Here is a 15,358-nt window from a genome sequence, read left to right on the forward strand (position 1 = left end):
ACCAAGTAATAGGAAAGACAAAACAAACGGTAATAAAAATGTCATTCCAATACAGCACTTATTAATTGAAATGAAAACCAAAAACAAATAACAATTACATCCAATTAAAGAAGAAACCACCAGTTAAAATAAACTAACAAATAGACCAGAAACAGGGGGTATAGCGGAAGCTCAACACCAGTAAACCATGGAACAACATATATATTAATTCTTTGCATACAGTAACTATGCTAACATGTTAGGAAACACAAAATAATTGAATCATCCTACAAAAAAATTGCAATCAAAGCTGAACTTGTGAACAACACAGAAACACACACAGCAACACGAACATAAATTAATGAATTAATAAACAAATAAACAACCAATAAATATTATAGGAGAAAACGATACAAAACAAGAAACATTTCAAAAACATTGAAAAATTGACAGCGACCCTCTGACCAGCATGCTTCACAAACAAATGGGGGTTTTTTTGGTCTTGCGGGGCTGAGATATAATATATCACATGTAACCCTTCTGGAATATATCCAACCAGTTTGAAGCAGAAATATTGTTTCAGTGACAAGTTATAGTCCACAATCACTTTTTGGCAGCTTGAAAATCGCATATTATCAGTGTTATTGTTCTTGTACAAGTTATTCAGCAGTTCTAAGGGACTCTTTGAGATATAATATTTGACATATGACCCATCTGAATGACATGCAGCAAGTTTGAAGCAGAAATAGTATTTCAGTGACAAGATATAGGCGGCAATCACTTTTTGGCAGGCTGAAAATGGCATATTATCAATGTTAATGTTCCTTTAAAAGTTATTCAGCAGTTCTTGGAGAGTGTTTGGGATATAATATGTCACATGTAACCCTTCTGGATAATATCCAAAAATTTTGAAGCAGAAACATTGTTTCAGTGACAAGATATAGGTGGCAATCACTTTTTGGCAGGTTGAAAATTGCATATTGTCAGTTTTATTGTTCCCTTAATGGTAATTTAGCAGTTCTGAGGGACTGTTTGAGATGTAATATTTGACATATGACCCTTCTGAATGACATCCACCAAGTTTGAAGCAGAAATAGTATCTCAGTGACAAGTTATAGTCCACAATCACTTTTTGGCAGGTCGAAAATGACATATTATCGGTATTAATGTTATTTGAAAAGTTATTCAGCAGTTCTTGGAGACTGTTTGGGATATAATATATCACATGTAACACTTCTGGAGGATATCCAACAATTTTGAAGCAGAAATATTGTTTCAGTGACAAGATATAGGCGGCAATCACTTTTTGACAGGTTGGAAATTGCATATTATCAGTTTTATCGTTCCCTTAATGGTTATTCTGTCACGGCGGGGTGCGCCGGTGTGTAATGGAAACAGGACCCAAAAGCAGATGAGGATGAGGAGTTGAAGTTTGAACAGAAAAAGTGATCCTTTATTAGATGACGGCAGAAGTAAACCAGGAAACCAAAGTAAACTGACAAGACACTAAGAAACAAAATACTAAACGGTACTGAGACCAAAAACTGTAACTATGACTGAGGTGGAAATAAACAGGCTAAAACTATGACTAACGTGGAAATAACAGACAAAAACTAGACCTATGACTGAGGTGCGGTAACCAGACGACCCGACAATGGCATGCAGAAAACAAAGGGCTTAAATACATACATGAGGTGATCAGGGGAAGTGGAGACACATGGGGGAACAGCTGACTGACATAAACCTAATGACAGGACCAGGAGAGGAAAGCTAAATACAATGAACAAAGAACACATGACACTGTCAGAATAAAACAGGAAACACTAAAACTAGACATGACAATACAAACTTAACAAACCTAATGCGTGGTGAATAATACAAGAACCCAAAACATAGAAAACCAGAGGAACAATAAACAATAACAGCCCAAACTAAAGACAGATAGGAAAAGACACAAAACTAATCACACAAAAAAACGAGACAAATACAAACATAAACTCAGAGCGCTGGGTCAGAGACCCAGCCTGTGACATATTCAGCAGTTCTAAGGGACTGTTTGGGATATAATGTGTCACATAGGACCCTTCAGAATGACATGCAGCAAGTTTGAAGCAGAAATAGTATTTCATTAACAAGATATAGGCCACAATCACTTTTTGGCAGGCTGAAAATGGCATATTATCAAAGTTAATGTTCCTTTACAGGTTATCCAGCAGTTCTAAGGGACTGTTTGAGATATAATGTGTCACATAGGACCCTTCAGAATGACATGCAGCAAGTTTGAAGCAGAAATATTGTTTCAGTGACAAGATATAGGCCACAATCACTTTTTGGCAGCTTGAAAATGGCATATTATCAGTGTTATTGTTCCTGTACAAGTTATTCAGCAGTTCTTGGAGAGGTTTTGGGATACAATATATCACATGTAACCCTTCTGGAATATATCCAACAAGTTTGAAGCAGAAATATTGTTTCAGTGACAAGTTATAGGCCACAATCACTTTTTGGTAGCGCTAAAATGCCATGTTCTCAGTCGTTATTCTGCACAAACAAGAAAGAGTCATGGTGATACTGGCACAATAGGTCTTTATTGTTTTAACTACTATTCGACAGTCTTATAACAAACATGAACAACGAGAGTAGACATACTAAACCTGTAGGCATTAATTATTCCATCGTGATGCGTGTAGTCATTCGTGACTGCGCTACACACTGAAAGCAACCTTCTGATAGCGTCATAATTCGGTTACAAGAAACGTTAAAGCTCCATAAATGCATACCTTTGCCTAATAACAAAGGCATAAATGTGTTTGGGTTTTCCCCCCCACATTATATCAGTTGCACGGAAGTAGCTGGCAACGCAAGTAATCCGGGCGCTGCAGCTTTAAGCAGCAGAGAAGTTTAATTAATTCTAGTTTTATTCCAGACCCCAATATACTGAGGCTATGTATTTGCATAATGATCTTAACTGCTTTCATAGAGAAACATCTTATAAAAAGCCTTATAATTTGACTTATAACTTTCTTACAAGTGTGATGTGTATTGTCAACATAAGAATGTACCGCATTAGGATTTAACGCCACATTTGACCTCCGACCTTTTGTTCTGACTTGTCATACAGACTATAGTGAGGGTCAAAAAGATGATAATGTTATTTAGAGCTATGTTCCTTACGGCCATTGGCAACATTTAGGAGATTATATACCAATATATGTGGATTCTAATATCACATATCCTGTCATCCTGTATCTCTGTGAGGTCAGAGGTCAAATTTACAAATAAATACCTCTTATCTGTGACCTACTCCTACATAAAGTTTGTGTAATCAGAGTAAAACATCTGCCATATTTTAATAAAGTAGTTGCTACTAAAATGTTTGATTTTGAATAGAAGACAAACACACATGTTCAGTCTAGGCTGAAAATGTACACATTTGTGTGACAATGAAAACATGCAATATTCACAATATACTCTTTTTAGGACTTTATTAATGAATTAAAAAAAATCAATTTGGAATGCCCAATAAGATCGCAGGGCTCGCAAAATTGCCCGTCGGGCTATATGATAACCCGACGGGCGGGGCTGAGATAGATTTTGGTCGCCCGACCGGAGATATCGCTAGCTCCGAGACGTCGGGCTAGAGATTTTGCGAGCCCCGAGTTGTGTATTAGTTGATAAAAAATAAATAAAACCCCAATAATCTGACAATTCCCTCTGAGCAAGCACTCGGTGACAGTGGGGAGGAAAAACTTTCTTTTAAAAGCAAGAAACCTCCAGCAGAACCAGGCTCAGTGAGGGACGGCCATCTGCCTCGACCGGTCGTGGGATTTTTAAAGTGACTCATTGGATGTGAAATAAATTAGCTTGTTTGAATCGTTTGTTGTTAGCTGAGGTGGTTCGGGCATCTGACAAGGATGCCCCCTGGGCGCCTCCTGGGTGAGGTGTTCCAGGCATGTCCCACCGGGAGGAGGCCCCGGGGCAGACCCAGGACACGCTGGAGAGATTATATCTCTCGGCTGGCCTGGGAACGCCTTGGTATTCCCCCGGATAAGCTGGAGGAGGTGGCTGGTGAGAGGGAGGTCTGGGCCTCTTTGCTTAGGCTGCTGCCCCCGCGACCCGGCCCCGGATAAAGCGGATGAAGATGGATGGATGGATGGATGGATATTTAGAGCAATCCTGATGGATTGCTCTAAATATTCATTTTGTTTTCTTGGAAATATAATATCTTTAAATTCGTTCAAAAGTGTCTGGGAGATATTGTCAGTTTCTGGTAGCTGGTCTTCATCGTCCTATGTTTTTCCACACCATGCGAAAAACCTTGCAAGTCGGTTTTGCTTTTTTCGGAACAGGTGGTCTTTGAATATCGAAATCACCACTTGTTGGTACGGCGAAGCAACAGTCAACGTAATGGTAACAAGGTTAGGTGTAATACCCAGTTCCTTTGTAATGTCTTTGAAAATTGCCTTTTCAAGACTTTTGATCCTCTTTTTTTTTATATTTAGAGTTTCTTCTTTAAGTTGCGCCCACAGAGCTATGAAGAGACCCTGCTGAATCTCATCGGATGGCGACACATTTGCCTCTCTTGAGGCATGTGTGATTACTGCCTTTATGAGCTCTTTAACAAGCAACTGTTCCTCTGACAGTGGAGCTTCCACTGTCACATCATTACAAGGTGCAGAGGGCTCAGCCTCGCACACGTCACACTCCTTTGTGGAGTCCTTGGTGGGCTCAGGCACTGGTGCATCTTTTGGCCCCTCATGATTCAGTTGCTGGGTGCATGAATTGGGGCAACATGCACAGTGCTCCGATTTCTCCCCCAAGTTGACACTAGGCCCTTGGCCGAAACCACCCAGTACGTGCTGTTCCTTGAGCATTTTCTTGTTTTTGGATTTTAAGTTGTTATGAAGTTCCTCAAGCTTAGTGCTCTTTTTTAGGACTTCACTGTATTTGTAGTTTAAGTTCTTATTCTGTCCCTCGAGCTCTGAGTTCTTTCTCAGGATTTCATCATTTTTGGATTTTAAGTTGTTATTAAGTTCCTCAAGCTCAGTGTTCTTTTTTAGGACTTCACTGTATTTGTAGTTTAAGTTCTTATTCTGTCCCTCGAGCTCTGAGTTCTTTTTTAGGACTTCACTGTATTTGTAGTTTAAGTTCTTATTCTGTCCCTCGAGCTCTGAGTTCTTTCTCAGGATTTCATCATTTTTGGATTTTAAGTTGTTATTAAGTTCCTCAAGCTCAGTGCTCTTTTTTAGGACTTCACTGTATTTGTAGCTTAAGTTCTTATTCTGTCCGCTAAGCTTTGTGTTCTTTTTTAGGACTTCACTGTATTTGTAGTTTAAGTTCTTATTCTGTCCCTCGAGCTCTGTGTTCTTTTTTAGGATTTCACTGTATTTGTAGTTTACGTTCTTATTCTGTCCCCAGAGCTCTGTGTTCTTTTTTAAGATTTCACTGTATTTGTATTTTAATTTATTAAGTTCCTCAGTCTCCAGGTTCTTAAGCTCGAGTTTCCCATAGAGCTCCTGGTTAATAGCTTCTTTTTCTTTAAGCAGGTGGGACATTTGTCTTAATTCAGCACATTTGCTTTTGTTTTGTGTCATCAGGTTTAAAATCTTCTCCTGTGCTTGATTAAACATTATTTTCCAGCCCTCATTTATAATATCCACATTGGGCTGCCTTTTTTTGCTGTGTTTTCTCTGAGACATGTTGGAATCTTAATAAAACAACTGTGTAAATGATCCAACTGTTTCAAAATGTTTCTCAGGTTTAGGTTTGAATGCTGCGAACACGAGTGCTGTGAATAAACTGACTAAGTTTGCAATTCTCACCCCTATTTATGCCTTTCGAATGGATCAGACGCCTTTGATCTGCATGCACGATATATGATGTCATAGGGCTTTGGAGCGTGATGTCACGGGGGTGGGCGTGGAAAGGATTTTGGCCCGATTCGCCATTTTGGGGGTCTAAACAAAGCGTAGTGACGTATACTGAACACAGTAAATTATATAATGTAAACGACTACCTGAAAAACAGGTAGAACGATACTTTTGTATCGTTTATTGCATTTATGGAGGGAGTGATGTATGCTGGGTAATGGCACAGCTAGCGACTGGGTGACTTTATTCACCCGCTTCGGCTGTTATCAGTCCATACAATGGGCGTTATTAGCACAAATCAGTCCCACAGATATGGGCTATCTCCTGCTAGATTGTTCAGAAGGTTGTTCTCATCCATCCAGATGGAGGATCACTAACAGGAGCGTGGAAGACTCCAGAATCCACTCTGGCTGCAATCCGGTGGATATGCAGTGTGTACAGGTAAGACCATTTAAACGGACAGCATTTATAGAATGACTATTAAAAGTCAGCGTGTGTCAGTAATGTTAATGTGGTTATGTTAGTAATACACCGAGTGCTAATATAACAGCTTTAAGATGCATTTGTAGATATTATTACGTGTTTTACCATCTTTATGGTGCTAGCTTAAAGTTACGGTGTAAACGTTAGCTTATATTGTAGTAAGGCTGTTACTGTTTAAACGATGTTAGCACAGAAATATTAGCTTCTGTCATGACTGATGAAGTTACTAGTTAATAAAGTTTTCAGTAAAGTGTTTAATCGCAGCCACAGACTGACAGCAAATATCTCGATTAGCTTCAGTGCATCTGTAATAAATATGTGCAAGTTTCAGTGCTTCGTTTAAACTGTATGATACTTATACTGACCCAGGGTCAGTTTAAAATACAATCCTAGCCGTGTGAACAAAGCCTGGCTCCTTTAAGCCTGCATGACAAACCTCAGAATGCAGGTTATTATTACGCTTTCCTGCTGGCACACCTGTCACACCTGAGAGTCAGCTAGAAACTTACAGTGACGTGGACGTCATGCAAGGACTGCCAGACTCTGTAATACTGCAAATGATCAGTGACTCATGTTAACACTAAACTTTAAACGGTACCTCTGTGTCTCTGTGTGCTGAACATCTAGGATTGAGTCAGGCTGCATTGACTGTGGGACTTTAATGTGTTAAAAGCAGGTTGAAGACGGCTCAGAAACATTTGAAGATTACAATTTAGCATTATGGCTGCTGGTGGTTTGTAAAGCCTCTACTCAGCTGTATTTTTGTTACTAATTTATGTTCGTTGTTGTTTAACACAGATTTCAGAAGAGCAAATATGCTTAATAGTTTAACTAGATTTCATTTGTCAGTGTGGGACTGCTGAGTCACCTGAAGAACTCGTTTCATTCATTCTCCACATGATGTTCATTTACAGAAATGTTTCACAGGAACTGATTTCTCCCAAAGGGTGAACTAGTGTGTTTCCATAGATTACCTCTGTATGAATGTACTTCTTAAATGAAGGCAAGTGTTTGTCCTTTTTTGTTCCTCAGGTACAGTACGTGATATCAAGGGCAGGCGGTCAACACTGGGGGTAGACAAGAAGCAGACGTACTTCCAAGAGGGAGCTGCAGTGAGGTCAGAGGTCAGAATCTGAAACAGCTCAGGTTTATATTTTAGGTGTTATAAAAAATCAAAATGTATTTATAAAGAAACCTTTAAATAATAGTCATAATTATGATTATTATAAGAAATATCAAACATTTAAGTGGATTTTCTGTTACACATATTGTGTTAGCCCTGCAATAAACTGGCAGCCTGTCTTTGTCCTGTATCAGCTGGGATAGGCTTCATCCTCCCGCAACCCTGAATTGGATACATTGTATTCCAATTATGTAATCTGATCATTTACAAACTCAAGGTATCTAATCAAAATGTAAGTAATAATTATAAAATGGGAAAGCAGAAATAAGTGTGACGTAAATGTGTGAGCTGACATAGAGGACAGCTACATGTAGTCTGAAAAACCTTTGTTGTCAAGTTTGCAGGTCTATCAGCACGAGACATTCTTACATAGAAGAGACTGTTAAAGTCTCTAACTCAGCGAAGCATTATTGGTCCCGTCTGTTTGGATAAATATAGTAAGTTGATGTATGTCCATTTATTGACACATTTTCTTAAGTGCTTATCCAGTTCAGGATCACAGTGGAGCTGCAGCTGGATATGTTCACTAAATAAACCTTACAAAAGTTAACAATACAGGGAGTGCAGAATTATTAGGCAAATGAGTATTTTGTCCACATCATCCTCTTCATGCATGTTGTCTTACTCCAAGCTGTATAGGCTCCAAAGCCTACTACCAATTAAGCATATTAGGTGATGTGCATCTCTGTAATGAGAAGGGGTGTGGTCTAATGACATCAACACCCTATATCAGGTGTGCATAATTATTAGGCAACGTCCTTTCCTTTGGCAAAATGGGTCAAAAGAAGGACTTGACAGGCTCAGAAAAGTCATAAATAGTGAGATATCTTGCAGAGGGATGCAGCAGTCTCAAAATTGCAAAGCTTCTGAAGCGTGATCATCGACCAATCAAGCGTTTCATTCAAAATAGTCAACAGGGTCGCAAGAAGCGTGTGGAAAAACCAAGGCGCAAAATAACTGCCCATGAACTGAGAAAAGTCAAGCGTGCAGCTGCCAAGATGCCACTTGCCACCAGTTTGGCCATATTTCAGAGCTGCAACATCACTGGAGTGCCCAAAAGCACAAGGTGTGCAATACTCAGAGACATGGCCAAGGTAAGAAAGGCTGAAAGACGACCACCACTGAACAAGACACACAAGCTGAAACGTCAAGACTGGGCCAAGAAATATCGCAAGACTGATTTTTCTAAGGTTTTATGGACTGATGAAATGAGAGTGAGTCTTGATGGGCCAGATGGATGGGCCCGTGGCTGGATTGGTAAAGGGCAGAGAGCTCCAGTCCGACTCAGACGCCAGCAAGGTGGAGGTGGAGTACTGGTTTGGGCTGGTATCATCAAAGATGAGCTTGTGGGGCCTTTTCGGGTTGAGGATGGAGTCAAGCTCAACTCCCAGTCCTACTGCCAGTTTCTGGAAGACACCTTCTTCAAGCAGTGGTACAGGAAGAAGTCTGCATCCTTCAAGAAAAACATGATTTTCATGCAGGACAATGCTCCATCACACGCGTCCACGTACTCCACAGCGTGGCTGGCAAGAAAGGGTATAAAAGAAGAATTGAGATTGAGAACCTGTGGTCCATCATCAAATGTGAGATTTACAAGGAGGGAAAACAGTACACCTCTCTGAACAGTGTCTGGGAGGCCGTGGTTGCTGCTGCACGCAATGTTGATGGTGAACAGATCAAAACACTGACAGAATCCATGGATGGCAGGATGTGGAGATGTTATATTGGTTTCACTGGTAAAAATAAATAATTGAAATGGGTATATATTTGTTTTTTGTTAAGTTGCCTAATAATTATGCACAGTAATAGTCACCTGCACACACAGATATCCCCCTAAAATAGCTAAAACTAAAAACTACTTCCAAAAACATTGAGCTTTGATATTAATGGGTTTTTTGGGTTCATTGAAAACATGGTTGTTGTTCAATAATAAAATTATTCCTCAAAAATACAACTTGCCTAATAATTCTGCACTCCCTGTAAACTTGCATCCATGTACGTTGTTGTCCACAGGATGAGAAAATCAAACTGGAAGACTGTGGAACATGTTAATAAATGTTTGTGTGTTTATGCCTGTGTCTTTCACAGGAGGCGCTGGAAGGTTTCCCTAATAGTTCCTGGTGAATCAAAGCAGAACCATAAAGGTTGCTGGACTGCATGATGGCCTTACCCCTGAGCCGTCATCCTGTTAAAGGAGGAACCACTTAGAAACTGTTTTCAAAGTAGCTGAGCAGATTTCATCTCAAGTAAGCAATTAACTGTTTGTTCGTTTGTTCTGCCACTTAAAGAGCATTTAAGGACATCTTTTGATTGTCCAGTTGAATTAATTCTACTGGCTCTCATGGTCATTTGTTATTATAGACATATTTTTCATGTTCATCCAGCTATTTAGTAAATTCTATCTATTTAGTAATATCCGTCAGCTATAAAATGTAATATAAATATAAAAATATCTAAATATCTCCTGTCCTTTATATTTTAATGATGTAAGTCTGTTATCGTGTTACATTCGCATTCCTCACATATCAATGAGATGCTGTACAGTACAATCCTACTGACACAGCAGAGGGATAACGACGGCTATTCAACATCGTTACACGACACATTCGAGCTGCATGACGCAGACAAAGTGACTAAATCATCTTTTTGTGGTTTATGTCTTCAAACCAGCAGACAAAGCCGATTGCAGAAGATGTCAGAGAAGAACTTCAGGCCGTGTACTGAAAAGGTATTTTTTTCTTGTTATCAAAAGACATTTGGAGTGGCAGCTTCTACAACTGTTTGTGCTAAAGTAAAGCTTACAGTCTAAGAAATCACAGTGTTGATATTCAGCACAAAGAGAAAAGCACGCCAGAGACAGTGGTAATGTGGATGACTGTACAGTGTGTGATGTGCAGTATTTCTCCAATCCAGACAAACACACTGCTTTATTGTGTTTTTGAAGTGTGTCTAACACTGGTGACAACTCCTCAAACGTAGCAGAAGGAATCTTTCTTTTTGAAGGACGGCTTCTTCTGCCTTTCACCACAGACGGTCCGTTTATATTTTCATCAAGAGTCTTTTTTTGTGCTGCTGAAGATGTAAAGTCAATGTTATGGCCAACCACTGGCTGTATCTTGGTTGTGTTCCCCGGCAAAACCCAGTAGGCTGGTTCATCTGTGACTGTCTTTGTGCCACGGATCGTCACTGTTGCCTCCACTTTAAACAGAAGTGCAGCGACATGGGTGCAGATCTCAGCAACTCCGGCCATACAGGTGCAGTGTGCAGCTTCGACCTTCTTCGTGGTGCTTACAATTACCCATGGTCGTAATGCAGGTTCATTCAGTCTTTCGGAGTGCAGTACCTGAAACATACAAGGACAAGGTTGATGTAAAGACAATAAATGAAATGAGACAGGGAGGACACAAATTGGCGTTAATAATTTGCCCGATTATCAATGTGTTAATTTGCATCTACTTTACAATTATGGGCATATAATATGATAACGATATTTTAGCAGTTCAATGATAAATGTATAACATTAATTATGGTGGGGGTGGAAAATGGCTATTTCACTCGATGCAGTCCAGCTGACTTACCTTGGTATGAATGGCGACGTACTCAGAGTTTGGCTTCTTGAAAATAGCCAAATCTTGCACCCAGCCATTTGTAAATTGGATGTGCGCCTCCAGTGACTTGTAATTACGAAACTGGTTCGCTGTGTAAGCGCTTACTCCACAAACAAGATACGTGAAGATATCGGGGTAGGACAGTGGCGGTCTGGGTCGTTACTCCACTGCCGTATTTCATATGGGTCCAGATTTGCGATTTTTTTCAAGTACCGAAACAAAAGGGATGTTTTAGCTGACTTTGTTTATAGCATTTTTTTTTTTTTTTTACATGTAATGTGTTTATTTGAATGTGTGTAATAAGTGTTTAATAACGTTCAAAAACAATCTTTTTGGCAAAAAATTAAAATGTATGTGGATATACATGGTAGATGCTGACAAAGTAAATGGCAATTAGAGGTGGGTGAATCATCCAAATGTCAGTAGTGTCGGTACTGAATCTATACTAGTGCGTTAGAATCGATAGAATAGAATCGTTAGAATCGATACTTGGTATTGTTTCTATTCTCTTACGTTCAGTATGTACCCCACTGACTTGTGTTAAATAAATTATTTCTTTGGAAATAAAAATACACATGCACAAACCTTACACATGCACTATGAGAAAGGTCTGAACCTTTTTGTGTTGACTTTACAGAACAAGCTTTAGTTTGATTAAGTTTTATTTTGAAACTTTTGCCGGTTTCGACCGGAAATGCCCGTTCAACTTTTTGTGGCGGCTTCGCGAGCGCTGTAACACCAACGTACCAGAGAAGGTATAGATAGCCCCGAAGTTATGAAGCGTTGCTCCATCAGCTCGAGGTCGCGGGTGTGTCACAGCGTGGGTGCCATCGCTCTGTGACCGGTACTGAGTCATCTGGGTGGAACATGTCTGTAGTAACAGTTCAGCTCGGTCAGTGCGGTAACCAGGTGGGTCAGGAGCTGTTTGACATCATTTGTAGCGATGCTCAGGAGGGACAGAGGAAGACGTACAGCGCTGCCAGCTGCGAGCGGTTCTTTCACCAGACCGCACAGGGAGGTACGACGCCTCTCTAATAGTACTAAACAAAGTCCGAGTCCCGTCAACTCATGTTTCCTGCCGTGTTTTTTCCTACACCAGACCTCGTTGCCAGGGCGCTGTTGGTAGATATGGAGCCTAAAGTAATCAACCGGAGTATGAGCATGGCTGCAAAGTCTGGCAGGTGGAGCTATGGAGCGAGTTCTCACTTCAGCCAGAAGCAGGGCTCCGGAAACAACTGGGCTAATGGGTAAGGATGGGACAGTATGAGCCCACCTATTCTGGAATGCTGTCATTTGATAGCATTCACGCTGATCACCTGTTTCTTTTACTGATCTAGGTATTGTGTCCATGGTCCTTGTCACAGAGACGCAGTGGAGGAGCTGGTGAGGCGGGAGGTGGAGCGCTGTGACAGACTGGCTGGGCTTATAGCAATGATGAGTGTGGCAGGGGGGACGGGGTCAGGTGTCGGCACCTACGTTACTCAGTGTCTCCGTGATATTTATCCATCATCCTTTATCCTCAACCACCTTACCTGGCCGTACGGGACTGGAGAGGTGTGGACGCTGAACTATCTTTAACATGGTGTAAGAGAGAATCGTGCTACCTTCTGACTGTTTACTTTCAGGTGATCGTCCAGAACTATAACTCTGTGCTGACGCTGGCTCATCTCTACCAATTGTCAGACGCCATACTGGTGCACGAGAACGACACGGTGCACAGGATCTGCAGTCGGCTTCTTAATATCAAACACATCTCTTTCAGTGACGTCAACAGGGTCATCGCCCACCAGCTGGGCAGTATCCTGCAGCCCGCGCTCACCGCTGACTCCCATGGAGCATACAGTAGAAATCCTCTGGGTGAGAAAGGACAAACACTACTCACACCTGCAGTCGTGGACAGAAGTTTACACACTCATGGTGGGCTTGAATGTCATGGTAATTTTTTGAGCTGCTGTTTTTCCAGATGGAACCTTTGTACAGCATACATCTTTAATGATATTAAAAGACAAGAGTTTGGTGCACAAGTTTGAATTTATTTTGGATTTTCCGTATTCCACACAGGGTCAGAAGTATACATACAGGTTCAAATGTATACATACATTCATTTAAATATTTTAATAAGTGTTGCAGAAGGATCTGCAATGTCTTTTAACTTGCCGAGACCAATTCACTTCTTGTTAGTGGTCATGATTGAGTACATCTGGTAGTTTCTCTTTGGCAGCATGACAAGGATGTGTTTCATAGCCCTCAGTGGATTGACCAATACTCAGAACACTGGGAAAGTCCAATGAACTCAGCGAAGATCTAAGAACATCTGTAGATTTGCACAAGTTGGGAAAGTCTCTGAGAGCCATTTCTAAACAACTGCAAGTTCCAGGATCATCAGTTCAAACAATTGTTGGGTCATTAAAAATGTATGATCATATTCTCTGGGGAAAAAAAGCAGTTGAAACAAATGACTAAAGGTTCCCACAGAGTTTGCCTTTCTCACAATACAGCCTTTTTTTGTCAGGTGAATTGGTGAGTGCTCTTGCCTGTCATCCAGAGTACAAGCTACTGAGCTTGTGCACCATCCCACAGATGGCCAGTTCCTCCATAGCCTACAGTACGTTTAGCTGGCCGGGGCTGCTCAAACACCTGCGACAGATGCTCATCTCCAACACAAAGATGGAAGAAGGCAAGTGCACACTAACATAACCGTGTAGCCTGTTATGTCAATGAGATATTGTTGGAAGTGATAGTGAGAGGATCTTTGTTTGTCGTGTGACAGGTATAGACTGGCAGGTGCGTCCTCCTGCTGACCCTGGGCGGAGCAGGAGTCTCACAGGGGGCAGCTTTAACACCTCTCTGGCCAACCTTCTCATCCTGAGAGGGAAAGATGTCTACAGTGCAGAGACAGGTCAGATGGGTGGATGAAACATTGATTTAATTTAATTAAAAGGGGAAAAAGGCAGGTGATTGTGTGAGTTTACCAGATAAATTTATGAGTCATGTAGGGGATGATGTTTCCAAAAGATTGATTAGAGCAATTCTTTTGTAATAATGTAAGTCTGCAGATTGTACAGAGCAGGGGATGTGAATCATGTGCTTATGTGCTTAGGTGGCATTGATGATCCAGCCCTGTACACCTCCTGGCTCTCATCCAAAGAAGCTTTCAGCTTGTGGAAATCCCCTGTACCCTTTAATAAGTATGAGAAATCTGCCACGCTGGTCAGTAACAGCCAGGCTCTGCTCAGACCTTTGGATGACATGGTGGGAAAAGCCTGGAATATGTTTGCCTCCAGGTGGGTCAGTCCCTGTACATGCACAGTAAGGAAAAGCTGGTCCCAGAAGTATAACTGAGCAGACAGTTTCTCTTTTTAAAAATTATTTTCTTTCACTTTTCCTGTGTTACAGGGCGTACATCCATCAGTACATTAAATTTGGCATCTCAGAGGAGGACTTCCTAGACAGCTTCACATCTCTTGAACAGGTGATCTCCAGCTACAGTCAGCTGTGCTAGCACTGGGGACTACTGTGGCTTTCATGTAGATAAGAAAATAACACCTTATGTGTTTTGTATACATTTTTTATATTGCTGCTTTGATTTCACATAATTCTTTGAATTCCTGGACTCTGACATCTGCACTGGCGAGAACTGAGACACTGGATGTCTCTATTCAAGATATAATGCTGGAGCTACTTTATAATACTTGCATCTCAAGTAGTATAGTGTCAAGTTATAAGATGGGTAATAAAATGCTACATTAGTAAAAACTGTGTAGATCTATGCCAGACACTTGTTACCCCAAATTTGCAATCGCACCACCAGACCTACCTATCAGCTTCCTAGTAGATGCACCAATGGTATCAATTTGAAAATCCCAGTTTTGAGAAAATTTGACCTGTGACCTTAAGGTCAAGGTCACTGCGATTCAAACTGGTTTGACATTTTTAATAGATACACCAATGGTATTGATGTTTGTCACCTTGTTCTTGAGTTATTGCATTCACAAACCTGGGCGTCCACGCCACCTGTCTGACTGGGTGGCTACAAAGGCTGACGGGTAAAAAGTATATCAAAAGATCACCTTGTGAAATCCTCGCTGAGGGATTTGCACAGATCCTGGAGATCTGCCAGTCATTCAGTCAGCAGCAATGTAAATGGCACGTTGCTGGTGTTTGGTCGGGTCAGGAATCCACAAGGGTGGAAACCTCAATGGCTAGAATCTGGAAGCATTTGAGTCAGTGAGGGG

General features: G+C 40.9%; 1 protein-coding gene across 1 annotated transcript; it reads left to right on the forward strand.

Annotated features, from left to right (window-relative positions):
- Positions 1-11,990: 11,990 nt before the first annotated feature.
- On the forward strand, positions 11,991-14,625 carry tubd1 (tubulin, delta 1). Its single transcript, XM_085371367.1, has 8 exons — positions 11,991-12,141; positions 12,223-12,370; positions 12,461-12,677; positions 12,749-12,980; positions 13,636-13,800; positions 13,894-14,022; positions 14,224-14,407; positions 14,520-14,625. The coding sequence occupies exons 1-8, from the start codon at positions 11,991-11,993 to the stop codon at positions 14,623-14,625; spliced, it is 1,332 nt and encodes a 443-aa protein (XP_085227493.1).
- The last annotated feature ends 733 nt before the right edge of the window (positions 14,626-15,358 follow it).

This window comes from Diplotaxodon limnothrissa, linkage group LG14 (assembly GCF_057381915.1).
Source record: "Diplotaxodon limnothrissa isolate DT_005_m linkage group LG14, D_limnothrissa_male_GT1.1, whole genome shotgun sequence".
NCBI classification, from domain to species: Eukaryota; Metazoa; Chordata; class Actinopteri; order Cichliformes; family Cichlidae; genus Diplotaxodon; species Diplotaxodon limnothrissa.